Source organism: Hyalella azteca, unplaced genomic scaffold, assembly GCF_000764305.2.
Source record: "Hyalella azteca isolate HAZT.00-mixed unplaced genomic scaffold, Hazt_2.0.2 contig10740, whole genome shotgun sequence".
NCBI classification, from domain to species: Eukaryota; Metazoa; Arthropoda; class Malacostraca; order Amphipoda; family Hyalellidae; genus Hyalella; species Hyalella azteca.
In genome coordinates, this window is record NW_025940764.1 from 176198 (window position 1) to 192277 (window position 16080).

General features: G+C 34.1%; 1 protein-coding gene and 1 long non-coding RNA gene across 2 annotated transcripts in view; one reads left to right on the forward strand and one right to left on the reverse strand.

Annotated features, from left to right (window-relative positions):
* LOC108679450 (G-protein coupled receptor GRL101) overlaps nt 1-16080 on the reverse strand; it is a gene marked incomplete at its 5' end in the record, with an annotated part of 66939 nt that overhangs the window by 34813 nt on the left and 16046 nt on the right. Inside the window, 5 exons of the mRNA XM_047882564.1 lie at nt 3234-3377; nt 10685-10759; nt 11229-11244; nt 11339-11392; nt 13247-13366. Coding sequence (XP_047738520.1) covers nt 3234-3377; nt 10685-10759; nt 11229-11244; nt 11339-11392; nt 13247-13366 — 409 coding nt within the window. The remainder of the gene's footprint in view (nt 1-3233; nt 3378-10684; nt 10760-11228; nt 11245-11338; nt 11393-13246; nt 13367-16080) is intronic.
* Nucleotides 1034-1595, forward strand: LOC108679451. Its single transcript, XR_001931379.2, has 2 exons — nt 1034-1376; nt 1506-1595. It is a non-coding gene; the product is annotated as an uncharacterized LOC108679451 (long non-coding RNA).

Consider the following 16080-nt stretch of genomic DNA (forward strand, 5'->3'; position numbering starts at 1 on the left):
TACCTCTCAACTCAGAACTAATAATAAAAATCTATAAATTCCGATGCAAAATTCCGATTCCATAGTCAGCCTGAGGCTACGTCTCATCTTGGCTACCATTGTCTCAAGTTTACGTAACTTCTTCAAGAGAAACTTGAACATTTCTCGCTTGGATTACCGAAAAGTTACTTCAGTTTCAAAGGGACTAATCAAAAATCCATGCGGGCGCCTAAACTTGCGGAAATCATCTTGAGACCAATATTATTCTCATCCTCGTAGGAATAGCGTTGTATTTAGAGCGAAGGCTTCAGCTAATGGGATGAGAAGCTGAACTGCGTTAATCACTTCCCTCCAGGCGCTATGCAAAGTACGCCTATGCAAATATGCGCGGTTAATTATAGTGCTCATTTGATTACTTGGAAATTTGGTTTTTAAAATAACTGATTTTCTGAGACAATTTTGTGACGTGGAGCGCCGCGTGATGTGAGAGACTTGAGACATCTTATGTTCCATGCTAAGCTACTAGAACTTGCTCCACAATTCAATGTTTGAAATTATCGAGTTAGTCAAAACTACTCTTTTAATAATAGGTTGAAACTAACATCCAAGAAGAATTTATTACTTTTCATCAAGGAAACAGCTTAACATGTCTTTTTGATGAATAAAATAATTATTTAGTGGCTTTGAAATAATATATAAACAAAAATTAATTTATGTTCGTGAAATGAAGTATAAGAAATTATGTTCCGTTTTTATTGATCCGGACCTTGCAGAATAAGTATAGTTTTAAGTTGATTTCTAGATAGCTAGGAACCATTAAAAAGAAGGATTTTGGAGGCGTGAGCGATAGGTGATACCTAATAGTGTTCTGGACTGTTGATTTCTATATCAACTTCAGAGTGCAATTATCATCCTATCTCTTACTAATTAACTTGAATTAATGCATGACATGGTCCCTTTTGGCATTTAATGCATGCAACGTTACCTCTTTGGTTTGGCCCAACAATTGACAGTCGTCTTTGAAGCATTACTTCGGCAGTATTGCCGAAGTTGGGCCAGCCATTAACTAATATTCCATTAATTGCACCATTTTACCACAAATATACCTCTGAACGGCTTTATTCAAGCCACTTCGAAATTCGCCAATGGCAATAATTTTGAAGGTTGGTCTTCGCAATAATTTAAATTATGTCTTGTGAAAATGTCGAGCTTTGACTTGTTCATATCATTTTACTAAGATTCTTGCTAGTATTTTAAACCCGATCTTACCGTTTATTCCGTTATATTACAGTATAACCCCCGGTATTCACCTCTCGTCTCGTGTGTCATCTCGCTTCTTGCCTCCGGTGCTGCCAGTGCATACTACCTGTTCTGCGTTGTACTTTGTTTAATTTAAGGTTAGAAATGGAAACTGCGTTACTGTCATATCTTGTGCCGTTGAATTGGAATTGCTGAATATAATAGTTTAAAGTCATTTCAAGTATTCCTACATTATTTTAATTTAGATCGTTTGTCTCTAATTTCAGTTTCGTGAACATCAGCCTCTACAGTTCTTGACAGACTGCACTGATGTCCAAGTTTTATTCGTTTCGAGTTCAATAAAAATTATTAGCTGTTTTATTCGTATAAATTCCTTACAGAAGATTACTATCGCAAAACTGATAAATAAGTCCAATTTTGAAAACTCGTATTGGAGTCCACTCACTAAACGGTCGATGGTCCGTTATCGATTATAACTCAGACACAAAGTTAATTGTAGGATATTTTCCCTCTTTTAACAACTTAGATCAACTTCTTACACCTGGTTGTACGACTTTCATATCACCAAAGCAATGAGACCCGTTACCATCCTTTCAAGATAATTTCCTTCAGCGCTTGACATGTAGGTTGGTAGCTTAGCTGTCAATTCCACTGAACGTGACGTGTATGATGGCAGCTTAGCTGTCAACACCACTGAAAGTAACGTGTATGATGACAGCTTAGCTGTCAACTCCACTGAAAGTGATGAATATGATGGCAGCTTAGCTGTCAACTCCACTGAAAGTGACGTGTATGATGGCAGCTTAGCTGTCAACTCCACTGAAAGTGACGTGTATGATGGCAGCTTAGCTGTCAACTCCACTGAAAGTGGACTTGACGTAAAGTCAAACTTTCCATCTGACACGAAATATTTCGTGCCGCTTTTATCAAATTAGCGAATAAGTACACAAACCATAAATACATATTGCGCTGATACTAAAATCAATCAGTAAGTCTATCAGAACGAAGAAAATAGTCGCTTATTAAAGCTGAAATTGACTTTTGATTATTTAGCGAAAATCTAATGTGAAATTATTAGTAAACAACTGGTCAACGATAGCGTATTCATATTTTCATCTGAGAATATGCAAGGACCAAGTCGATTTCTTGCCATCATTGCGTAAGTTATTTGCTCTCAAACTTGATAAAAAATAGCAAATAGTGTTATATTATAATAGTGTTATATTACGACAGTTTTATATTATAGTAGTGTTATATTACAATAGTTTTATGTTACAATAGTGTTATATTGTAATAGTTTTATACTACAATAGTGTTATATTATAATAGTTTCATATTACAATAGTGTTTTATTATGTTGGATGGCGTGTGGATCAAGGCGCTCCATGAGGCGTGAGTCGCACAGTCTTTGCAGGCAAAGAAGTCAAGAAATTAGAAAATTCCTGGCATGGACCAGAGAAATCCATACGTAGAGGTTGCAATTCTACTTGTTAAGTTCATTACTCAAAATCAAGCACGTTTGATTCAGAAATCATGTATCGCTTTTCTTGGAGCTTGTAAATAATCTTCGTGTTTCATTACAATTGCGGCCGATTAACCTACTTGCAATGCAAGACAATTTACGTAAGAATTCAGCTTTAAAAAGATTTCAATCTTGATTGAAATCGCAAGGATACATTTAGAGCACCTTGAAAGGAAAGAATAATGTTGGAAGCCGTGCAATAATATAGATCTTTCTGTTGCTAAAATGACTCACAGGGTGGTGACGACTCACAGACTCACAGGGTAAGACTCACAGGGTGGTGAGGCTGTGATAGCGTAAGACTCACAGGGTGGTGAGGCTGCGATAACGTAAGACTCACAGGGTGGTGAGGCTGTGATAGTGTAAGACTCATAGGGTGGTGAGACTGTGATAGCGTAAGACTCATAGGGTGGTGAGACTGTGATAGCGTAAGACTCATAGGGTGGTGAGACTGTGATAGCGTAAGACTCACAGGGTGGTGAGACTGTGAAGCCCTGTGAAGTATCCTGAACGTATTTCCGTCAAGAAGTTGTGACTGAGCACAAGGATCTTGAGTCTCCATAAGTGACTAAGACTCCCCGGTGATAGACTAGTGATGTTGTTGTGGGATAAATCTCTGCACAAATAAAAGCAACACCATTTAAAATACATTATACTTTGAAATCAGCTGGCTAGTTTCAGTTCAATTAAGTAAACACCTGACATATTTTATGAAATTTTTCTTACGACTGAGAAATTTTTATTCGAAAAAAGTAAAGAAGTATATATTTGAAATATATTAGTCACGATTGAACTTGTTTCAGGTTGTGGGACTAAAATTAATGATGACACTCAACCAATCTCTAATACACGGCTTGGCGCTATCGAGAGTTCTTAAGAAACTGGAAAGCTTCTATGATGAAATTCGACATAAATGAGATTCCTAGACGGTTCCGACCCAATTTATTTACAAAATCCATTTTGTAAGAATATTGTACACTTCAGTAAAGTTCAACGAGCAGATTATTATAGCTCCTAATAGCCTAAATATTCTATTAAGTTTGATTTTTGATATCATTTCACACATTTTTAGCGTTTTCGTCACTTTAACACACATGGGAAATTTTCTGTTCGTCTACGTACACATGCAGTCATGAATGAGGCACAACATCAACAACTATATAATGTCCCGTGAACGGAGCATGGCTAGAATTTTTGCGTTACATTTTAAAAGATAACATTACAGTCCGGGCTACAGAAACACGGTTAACCGCAAATGACTAGTCGTCAGGTGCAGCTCTTTAAAAGAAAGTATAAAAGTCGTCCGCGTTTTTTTTTTGCAAAGAGTATTATTTCTTAAGTTTGCTTGCCAAGGCTCACAGACCACCAGTTAAAGGAGCTGCCACAGAAACATCGGGAAATATTGAAAGCAATTCCAGGTAACTGCATGGGAACATTTCTTCGACGACTCCAAATCTAGGAGCGAAATAAAGAATTCTTGAGGGGTCACGAGGTCTAAACTAATTTAGCAGTAAACAAAAAGCAGGCAACANATTATTGCAATAAAAAAATTAAACGAATATTGTAATACAAGACTATCATATCATCGTATCATTGCATCTCTCATCGAATTTCATAATAACTTAAATAGAACTACTCTGCAAAATTAATCAATCCTAAAACGATATAATTTTAGAATCTTGGCTTGCTAGACAATCATCGTGATGGATGATCGAGCGTTGACGATGCCTGACGCTAATGTGCGTTCTGATCGAGTGTTTAGATCAAAATCCTGCACGTAAAAAGAATCATACAAACCAACACCAATCCAATTATTTCGTACTGTCTAATAATTTTGAATTCGAGAATGAATCGTCGTTCAGGTAAAGACAAATTTTCGGGCTAGGTATTTGTTTCAGTATTTGGTGAGAAATTGTTTTTCGGAACGAAACTAAAACTACTTATACTTACTTATTACTTATTTATACTACTTTTCAACGTCAAAAAATACTACTACGTTTAACCTACTTTTAGGAACGGTTGAACAATGTTTTTAGATTCGTACAACGTAACACAGCCTTAGCTGTTATGAAGAAGATTTAGATTAACAGATTTCAATGTTTGATATTGAATCAAATTTAAAAGATATTAATAAGGCCTTTTGTCTCAATACCTGAATCACATTATCAAAAAAAAAAACTCTGGAACATTTTTTGTATTTCTAGCTTTAAGGCTTGACAGATTTTTCTATTTAAATACATTTTTATCTGTTATACAGTGCACACTCGTTAACATTGCATCACTCGTATCATTGATACGAGAAGCTAGACTTCGGTAGGAAGATATCTCCAGTCTACATTGATTGAACATCATTCTCTCCAGTCTACAGTGATGAACATTACAACAAAGAAGCAAGAAATAAAAATTTGAATGCATAAATCAAATTTGTAATATTGATTTATACAATTGGAAGATTGAAAATTATTATCAAAGCTAAAAAATGCAAATAATATTATTTCAATACAGTTTCATGATTCGGGCGGAAATTTAGTTTCTGTTATCTTTCTGAGGATAAAAAAGCAATTGGTTTCTCGAATCGAAATATAACATGTATTTTAACCTGCCAATAAACTATAAAGTTATAGTCTAATTTCCTAATTAATACTACTGCTTTCAAATTGCACAGGTATTGAAACTGATAACTGGTTTATCCACCCATTTTACTCGTAGTTTAGTTATGGAATATAGAACGTTTCCAAGAAAATCGTTGAGCCACACAAACTTAACTCGATAATAAGATGGCAATATGGAATTGAATTGAATTCGATCTGTATAAACAATGAAATTAAAACATCAAAGCACAAGATATTGAATTTTTGTATATATGATTGATCTTGAGTAACGCAATTTTTACCGCTTATTTTATGTTAATTGCCTTGATATTAATTGCTCGATAGATAAGCAGTTTCTTGACATCGATTTAGAGTAGCTCTATTTCCATTACGTGCAGCTAAATGTATTCAATGATAACATTTGAAAATTTCTCGATATAGTAACGAATTTTAATTGGAAATCTTAATTTGATCGTTCCAAACGAAATTTTTTAACAGCGGGGAACAGGTAAATAATTAAATACCATTTATATTCGCTTTGATTTCAGGTCTCAATAAAATATAATATTGTCACAAATTATTTGATTATATATGTAACAAATATTTTTCGAATGACTCGCATAGCACTTTTCGAATGAGTTCGAGTAGCACATTTCTGAAGCCAGATCACTCAATTTTTACAAATATTAAAAATCTTTTTGTTCGATTTGTTTTTATTATATTATTATATTTTTGTGCGAATTCAACTCAAGATCCTAATTAATAGCATGTCCTTATATTATCAATAGGGATTGTTTAGTTAACTTCAAATTTCGTACGCAATATGATAAATAATACTTCCTGTGTAGGTTGGACCTTATCACTAATTAATCAGCATTTACGGGAATATTGTAGAGCATTAAATAGAATATAACACCTAAAAGTGCTGTCATTTAATGCAACACAGTCCAATGAAGAAACTAAATACTGCGCACGTGGTAGTCGTACCCCCAGAATTAAGTGTTTTGATTTAAGGACGCGCATTTATCCTGAAAAATATGCTGATTAACCCTATTACCGTATGATGACCGAATAAATAAATTATACTGGAAATTACTTTTTTATTATCGTTGTGTTACGTATTATTTTACGTTGTATTACCCGTCTTTCAACTGGAAATATAAAATTTTAAGCCTAATGATACGCTGAAACGTCGTTGTCTACAACGAAAAATTCTCTCTGATAGAAGAAGGATTTCAGGAGGTAGGATCGTATATCATTCATTTTCAAGTCCAAGCATAAAACTATAAAATTGCAATTCTGACGGTAGTGTTCGATATCAATTCCAGATAAATTGACGGTAGTGCTTTTAATACCAGAGAGATAATGAAATCTTTGTTTTAAGGTCCGCAGACTATTTGCAACCTTGGTTTTTTTCAAATACTCGAAGTTGAAATTTTATTAGACAAACCCTTTTTAGCGCATTTTCTCATTTATGGAATAAATGCACTATTGTGCTCGCCATGTCCGTCCGTCCGTCTGTCTGTCTGTCTGTCTGTCCGTCTGTCCGTCCGTCTGTCCGTGACCTCAAGTTTTCGTCGACGAGAAAATGCGCTCTGTCACTCACTGCAGTGAGTACTGAGTAATATTTTTTTAATACTTGCTTAATTGTAGCTCCAACATAAAGAAGTGAAATAAAACATTCGCCATTGAAAATATTTTTGACTTGGGCATATTTTGTGGTGAATGAACAAAGATGCTAATTTGATGCATGTGAATGGAAAGATGTTAAATCGAAATGATTATTTATAAATAAATATATTTGTATTTATAAGGGATATGTAGTCGCGAAAGGTCACGTGATATGTCGCAAAGACAATAACATTTAGTCAGGTCTAATACAGAGACAAAAGATTCTTATGATTAAGCTGAATTCAAGAGAATCGCCGTCAATTTTAAACATCAATGACATAATATTTCAGATATCGAAATTCAGGCCGAGAGGACAATGACTTATTTTAATGATTTTGATCACTGAAAAATCATCATTTCAGCATCAAATTTCAATCATTTTGTTAATGACAGTTTCCCGCCGTGATTTTGTTCTTCAAATGAGGAAGACAATAGGTCTAGCCAATAAATGTCGTCAAGAATAAATCATCCACGAGTTTCAACGAGCAGTTTTGAGTTTCGGTCAATCGTCATCAAGTCATCAGAGACAAGAGACTTGCTAAAGAGAAAGTATTCAATACCAATTATCCGTCCCAAGTTTCAGTAAACCTTGCTATGCTGCAGTGAACAGGAACAAAATACGGTACTAATTTTCGGTGAGAGTTTCATATTTCAACACACTTTACCTTTATACTAAGTATTTGGTTGCCATTCGTCATTGGCGCGAACAATGACTTAGTAGAAGCAAATGACAGCCGCTAACGAGCCGCAAAAAATAACGAGCCGCACATTTTACGTAGACAGTTAAGATAATATCTTTAGCTAAATCTTCACTTCAAGCGTGGAGTCTTTCTTCTCAAATTGATCCCATTATCTTTATTGAAACACGAACAATAGTTTGAATTCAGTCGTGATTTAGAAGAGTTTTTGTTTTACCTATGGGCTGAGAATTGTTAACAAACTTTTTCATGTAAATTCTTTGGATAATTCGTGAATGATCAGAATGATCTTCTCTGACTGATGGGACTGATGGTTGGAGAAAAATTTTCAATTTTATATTTTCAAATGATGATTAACGTAACATGTTTAACTCGACTTCCATAAAGTTAAATATCATTTTATTTTATTCTTACAGTAAAGCGTACACCTTATTGTAACTGATTTAGTTTAAAATTCACGAATGGTCTGCATTTTACTAAAGTGTTCTGCGCTCCCAGAATGGAATATACAAAATTCAGCAGATATTATTTCTGAAAAATCTGCTTTGCATATATAATGTCGTTGAATACTCATAAATTCTTCACTCATTCGTGAGCTTGCGAGTAAAAACGATTTATCTTCCAGCCTTAGTTCAGGTAAACATGTAATTTTCTTACTTTAGCTGCCATTAACCACACTTGAAACAGTGTAGTAGTTGTAACTTATTGACTCATAACATGTAACATGTTATAGATATAATAGCAAGCAATGTCATTCTAGAATTATTCTTCTAAGTTTTTTATGAAAACCTCATCTTACTATTCACTCGAATTATTATTAGTAGAATGAGGCATCAGCGCTTCACGCTATTCCTCCAATTAAACTAGACTACACATCGCATAAAATTAAATCTTTCCCTTGGCAGGCCTATGTAAACTCATCCCGTGTTCGAAACCTTTGAAAAAATTCTTCACTCGAAGCATGAGTTAAAGTCGGGACCAAAATAAACTGAATCGAAACCGTAGTCTGTTATGTACCGGCGAGAAGCACAATGAAAATTTTTCACCGATATTTCGCACTGAACTTACTTGTCTTACGTTGAATAACTTTGATGATTAAATTATTTTCAAAGCACATGATAGTTTCAAAGGGTAAGAGATGATGAGGAAATGGCTATTGCTTGACGTTTTCGCACAATTAAAAGCTTTGTCATTTCTTCCCGTATATACTTTTGAATTTTTTTTAGCTCCCAGAAAGATTTATTTTTATCTATGATGATGCTATGTTTGTTGCGGCGATATGAGAAGAACCAGTGGAACGTTATCGCTATATTGGACAGCATGCAAACATGCACAGAAAGTCTAACGAAAAACACGGACCAAAACTGGAACACGTCTATTGCATACCTCGTCGCCTGGACAGATATTAAAAATCCCTTAGCTTTTTCTTTCTTCGATAGTTCTTATTTCACAAAATGAGTTTTACATGAATGATATGGAACTAATTAGACCAGAAAAACGTTTTTATGTATCTTTATTTGAGAATTAGACAATTTTCAAATTTGAAAATTTTTCCAGCAACTGTTCGCAGGGATAGAATCTTTAGTTACTAAAATATACGAGTAATGTTGATTCATGCATATATTAGAGGATATTCAAATATAAAGTCATAGGTATATAGGCCCAGCTGTAAAATAAATCATGATTCACCTTTTAGCTATTCGTTTTTGTTATTAAACTGGAATCATTTAGCAAGGTAAAAGATCATAGTTTTGTAATGTGGCTGTTGATGCAATGAAATAATAATCATATCATTGCATCAACCACACAAAATTATTAATCACACAAAATTATTGGATTCCACAGGTCTGTATTAGTAATATGATAATGTTATAATACTCAGATTGAAATTTAAGCGAGCTAGGTCTGACTTCATATTCTAGTGGGAACCATTATGTTTTCACAGTGGCAGAAGCTGGTGTAACTTTAATAATGATGTTGATTCTTTCACTTAATTGATACCCATTACTTTTACGTAACGACATATTCCCAAAATGATGCATGACCATAATTGAGTGAACTGACATGATAACTTTGATCAAATTGAGGCATAATGCAAACGTTTCATTTATGAATGTATAAATTAGTCTCATTGAAAGATAATTTTTGATGCGCGTATCCAATTTCCACGGAAAAAATTACAACATGCACAATTTTTCCATCGTTTACGTATGTTCATCGTTACATCGTTACATCGCAGAGAAGACGGATTTTACGTATGGTTAGATAAGTTTGTAAATGTTTGTGTGTAAAAGTTTTAACAAATACACTTTCTTGTTCCATGCGGGGAACTGCGAGAAACTTTGTGAGTAAGAAATTCAGTTTTCACATCTGGAATCTGCATTTTAATTTAAATTTTAAATTATTTCTCAAACTCAACGCAATTTTTAGCGCATTTTCTCATTTATGGAAAAAATGCACTATTGTGCTCGCCATGTCCGTCTGTCTGTCTGTCTGTCTGTCTGTCTGTCCGTCCGTCTGTCCGTGACCTCAAGTTTTCGTCGACGAGAAAATGCGCTCTCTGTCACTCACTGCTGTAAGTACTGAGTTATATTTTTTAGACCGTTCTCTTGTTCATTGAATGAATCAGGCCTTGTCGTTCATTGCACTTGCTAATACAAATTTTTAGAAATATTCCATCACCCATTAAAGTTTTGCCGCATCAATTTCGAAGCCTTATTTTGTTCTCTTCATTTACTTAAATCTCCGTTAGTCGCAATCAAACTCTTTTGGTCAAACTCAACTTTCTTTCAAAGCTTTCAAAGCTAGAAGGTCTAACTGAAATCTTATTATATGAAATTAAAAACACAAATAAATTCTAAACTTCAATTCTTCGGCTAAAAAATCACAATTCCCCACAGAGTTTCCAACTCCCGAAAATAAAATCTAGCGTTGAAGTTTTTGGAATATTTTTTAGAACTCACAGAGAGACGAGACGCGAGCTGCAGTTGAGGCCGTACGCGTGTAGGGCATCTCCCAGGCTGTTGCCCGACAGGTTCCTGTCGAGCAGATTGAGTTGTCGTGTCAATTTCTGCTTCTCATGCGCAGGTTTATGAGTTATTTAAGTTTTATTGATCGTTTCTCAACACAATATGTGGAGGGCTCGATTATCCATATTTTTGCCAGAAATATGTGTAATATTAGATCTTTAATAGCAACAAAAGCTATTACATAATTGCATACATTCCCCTGAGTATGTGTTGAATAGTTGAGTTTTTCAACGCACATACACATTCAAGATATATTATTGAGCATATCCTTATGTATATAACAGGTAACATATATGTAAAATTTGTCGAATATTTTAACATTATATAATCATTTTCAAAATTATATTTCAGTTAACAGAGTTTGAAGCCGAATAATAATAAAAAATATTAGTGAGAAAAAACTGCAGAACAATCAATATAATTTAGAAAATTCACGTTGACAAGCAGAATAACGGAATCATTATGGAATTATCAGTACTGTTCATCGTCCAACACTGAGAATGGTCAAGTGTAAGTGAATGATTTCTGTCGCGCGATCTTATTGATGTAAGGAAATACGTGCTCTCACAGTCTAGTTCAAGAAGGAGCAATCGGCGCTGAGGTGATGGCAGCTACACAGCGCGTTCCATGAGCAATTGAAGGCTGGAAAATGCAGGAAAGTATATTTATTAGCGTTATATGTGGCACGAAAACTCAAGTTTGTTTAACGAGTCACAACTTTATGCCGCGGCAAAAAGTTGTGCGTCAATATGTACCTATCAGGATGGATACCACAGGTTTGCATCACTTGTTGAGCTGCAACACTCAATAGTGCATGGTTGTGTATATTTTGGGAGGAATATAAAGAAACCCGCCCAGATATACATGCTTCCCTTTTCTTTGGGGCCCAAGCCATGAGGAATTATCAATTCAAGCATAAATAAGGAGCAAATATGGATTAGCGGAGTGAACTGGAATTTTCTCACAAACTGCTGCATTATCACTTGCTTTCATCGTTATCATTGCTATGTGATAAAAGTTGAAACTATTTATATAAGATATATTACAATTGATGACTCTTGTAGCAATACGAGTTTTAGCAACAGTAAACTCATGTACTTTGTATTAAACTAATAGCTTCAACCTGTACGGATGCTGTATTTCATCGCAAATCTTAATCTAAGTTACGAAAAACTTATAACTCTTAATTTTATGCTCATAGGAATTATTTTATGCTCATAGTGATTAAATTTATGCACAAAGTTGTGCTCTCTGCTTAAAATTAATTAAACGGAGTGCACAACAATGTTTCAGGGAGCAATATTGTAATGTCCGTGAAATATAATCTTTATGGTAACCTGTTCTTTTTTTGCATCTTGATATGACATGACTTCTCGTACACTGCAAAGGTTTATATTGCATTGCTCTCTAGCAAAATGCCACCTATGAACTGAAGAGTTAAAAACCGAGGGAACTCAGCCAGTTGGGTAGTCTAGGAAAAAGTCATGCTGAGCTAATTATGAATAAGAATTCAGAAAAAGCCACGCCTGAATATATTGGCCATTTTCAAGTAAATGTCAACCACAACGAACATTGAAGCCGAAGACACACATTTCATTATCATGAGCATTCATTGTAATTTGGTTTAATTTATGCGTGGTTTTCTGTTAACTGTTTAAAGCTAAAAAGTTGGTCAATACTCCTGGCAACTGCAAATTCAATGCCTTCTTGAACTACCGTTAACAATACATTGATCGAGTGAATCTAATCATTTTCGATAATCTAACTCTTCAATGTTGAAATTTTTTTAAGAATTTATTTGAAAATGGCGTCTCTATCTTTTATCAGTTCAGTTTTAGACTTGACTTGTGATGCGTCACTGCAATATTGCATTATTTATTCTATTCATGACTAAAAATAAACAATAAATCTTTTATATGTTTGCATGCCCGACCTCTACGAATGCTTGTGACCGGTTATCATCACAAGCCAACTTTTCTCACATAAACTAATGTAGTCAATTCGTGATCAAAAGCAGTGGTGTGCTTATCTCATTTAGAATTAAATCCAAAGTTGGTTCCTCACAGTTCTTTTAAGGGATCCATTCAATTTATTATTGATGTTAACACTGCATGTAGTGCCGCAAACCTCATCTATTGTGTTGCTGATTACACGAAATGTGGCGGCAAACAAAAACTTGCCTCTGGTTTCGGTCGGTGATAATGAGGGCTCGAGTTCCAGCCAACTTTCGCAATGCATCAGTAAAATCGCGGGTTGTTTGATAACTAATCATCTTGTTGATCAACCAACGTCGCGCTTAATTCTCAATATAAAACCAACAACAGAGCACGTAGTGAAAATAAACTAAATATTTATCTTAATAATACTTACTGTAATATACTATATAATAATACTTACTATATACTATATATACTTAATAATACTTACTTACTATAATATAATAGTAAGCAAGTAGTAATATAATATTATTAATATTAATATCTTAATAATACTTACGACACATGTCCTCGTCGTCCCATGAGTCCATACAGTCAGCGGTGCCGTCACACTTGCGGCTCTTGTCTATACACGCGCCGCTCACACATTTGTACTGATGAGGCTCACACAACTTCCAGTCTGCGGTGAAACAAGCAAACAAATATTTTTTCATGAATAATTTACTTGGAATGTAAACATAGTGAATTTAGTTCTCAGTATTCATAATTGCTTCAGATTTGCTAGGTAGCATAGATATTAGCTGGATTCATTTTTATGCAGAAGGCCCCTGACTGTAAACATAGTGAATTTAGTTCTCTATATTCATAATTGCCTGAGACTTGCAGGGTAGCAAAGATATTAACTGGATTTATTTTCATGCAGAAGGCACCTTTAAGAGATATAATTCTTCAGTTCCTCACGCATACAACAAGATAAGCTGCTGAAAGAACCGAAAGATATTTCGCTTGGAGAGCTATAGTAAATATATTGAATTGCCAACTTCCATAATAAATATTAGTGTGTTGTGCGACACTTGAATTGTCAAATTTAAATAAATCTCTGCTAATTAGGTTACTTTTATACTTTATACCTCCAAAAAACTTGAATTATTTCCGAAGACACAGTAGGTTCTATGAAAAAATATATCAAGTTTTCTTTTCCGGCAATACATTAGATTAAAAAGGTAAATAATGAAACAACATCAGTTTCAAAAGGAATTTTTAAATATTTTACTTCCCGCTGAGCGCCTGCTGTACGAAATCCGCGCTAATTAGGGAAAGTTTCTATTGATAAATTTATAACCTCTGTTTTGGCTCGGAGAAAAGTTATTTTTTACGACGGAGCAGTAAATAATTTTGGGGATCATAAAATTCAGCAATCATTAGCAGGATCATACTTTTTGAGCAGGATTGACTTCTTTCCGCAATAATTTCAATCTTTCCACGTGTTCTTTGCTTTGTCAAGAACAAATTATTTTTCTTCTTGCAACAAATGTTTCGATAAAAACTTCTTAACAAGCTATCAAATCGGACAATTTCATCTCGGAATTTAGATATTGAATAGAGAAGTTTAAATTTTGTTATATGAAGTCTGTACGATTTTTTAACATTAAACTTCGATTTTCGCAACTATTCAGACTTTATAGCAATATCTTAAACTACAAACGCGCAGACTTTTTGATTATTTTACGTAAATATCAGTCCTCGAGGTAAGACTAACTTTTATAAATTTTTATAAGGTCATATCACTGTCTTTTAATATAACATACTGTCAACAGAGTTATAATCCTCTAATTAATTAATTAATTATAAATGAAAAATGTTGTTTTTAGTTTGAGTTTAATTTAGAATTTTGGCATGAGATTTACCATTTCAATTTAAATAATTAGTTAACACTGCTTTAAAGCTTTACTTTGCAGGTTATCGAAAGTATTTTATTACCGCGAGAATTGAAGCATTGCAAAACAATTTTTATGGAAAATCTGTCCAATAATTAACGAGAATATAAGATAGCCCATGAAAGTTTCTACTTCAATAGTGAATATTATTTCCAAATCGGGCTGAAAAAAATTTTTCTGGCGATAAGTTTGCAACCTACAATTTCGTGAGTACGATGAAGTCAATTACAGAGATTAGGGTACAACAGCATCGCCCTAATTCCCTAGCTGTTTGAACTTTCAAATTATCATTTCATAAATATTTTAAGCTCGAAAATTTCACATCTAACTTTTCAAGTTAATGAAATTTTCCAAGTCAGAGGATTGTAAATTTGTAAAGAACACTCCTTAGATATTCGTTAAATCTAAAAAATTTACCTCATGATGCATATATTTTTTCATCTATATTCGATTCATTCAAACAAATGTCAAATCAAAGGAACTTCTTCTTAAAATCTATGGCCTATTATTGCAGCAAAGAGAAATATTTAACCAATATAATATTTTCAATACGCCCTCAAGTTAATCCTGCCAACCAAAATGATATCTTTCCAAATTGGAGTAATGTTTATTGATGTTAAATTTTATTTCTTGAGCCTGGACATCTTCATCAATTTGAGCAAGCCTACTAGGCTTTACCTTATTCTTAATAGTTCCTGCCTGAAAAAACATTTATTATAACCTTTGGTCTGACGACAATTGTTCGCAATGAATTTCTGTCGTTGGAAAGGAAATCGAATAACTGCAAAAATGAAAACGATTGATAGTAAGAATTTCACATAACGAAGAATCAGATGTCGAGGATACGACGAGTAAACTCTTTAGAAATTGGAATGCTTCATTTGAAAGATATGTATTTACTAACTTGAGTAATTTGTAGCCAATGGTACCCTACATCGATGAATTTATGATTAAATGGGAGGCTTGGACGAAAATAGCAGAGAATTTACTCAATAGTGAAACAATTAGGTTAGTCTCAGAAAAATTCTTATTTTTTTCTTTCGCTAAAAAACTACAAACAAAATAACTGATAATTGAAAAGATGGCACAGGAATAGAAATTTATCTCGCTTTCAGCCTGAATGTCTAAGTATCGGTGTGATAATAAATTTAGTTTCCGGGCAATTTCCCTTCATTGCTTCAGAGCAGTGAAGCCTGCGTGAGGGTAAACATCAAATACGACATTAATTAGTCTACAGAACATCAGCTCGGTAACTGGACTGCAGGTAACCCAATTAAACCTATATTATTAACAAGCGTTCTGTCTGCCTGACAATTATAATCAAGAACAACTACGCAACTAATATCGGTGCTCCACGGGAACAGTCCATGTTAACAATACATAATCAAGTAATTGAGCCAGATTATAAAATAAGCCAGATGGAATTAGATGGATAATTTTGAGGAAACATAAGATC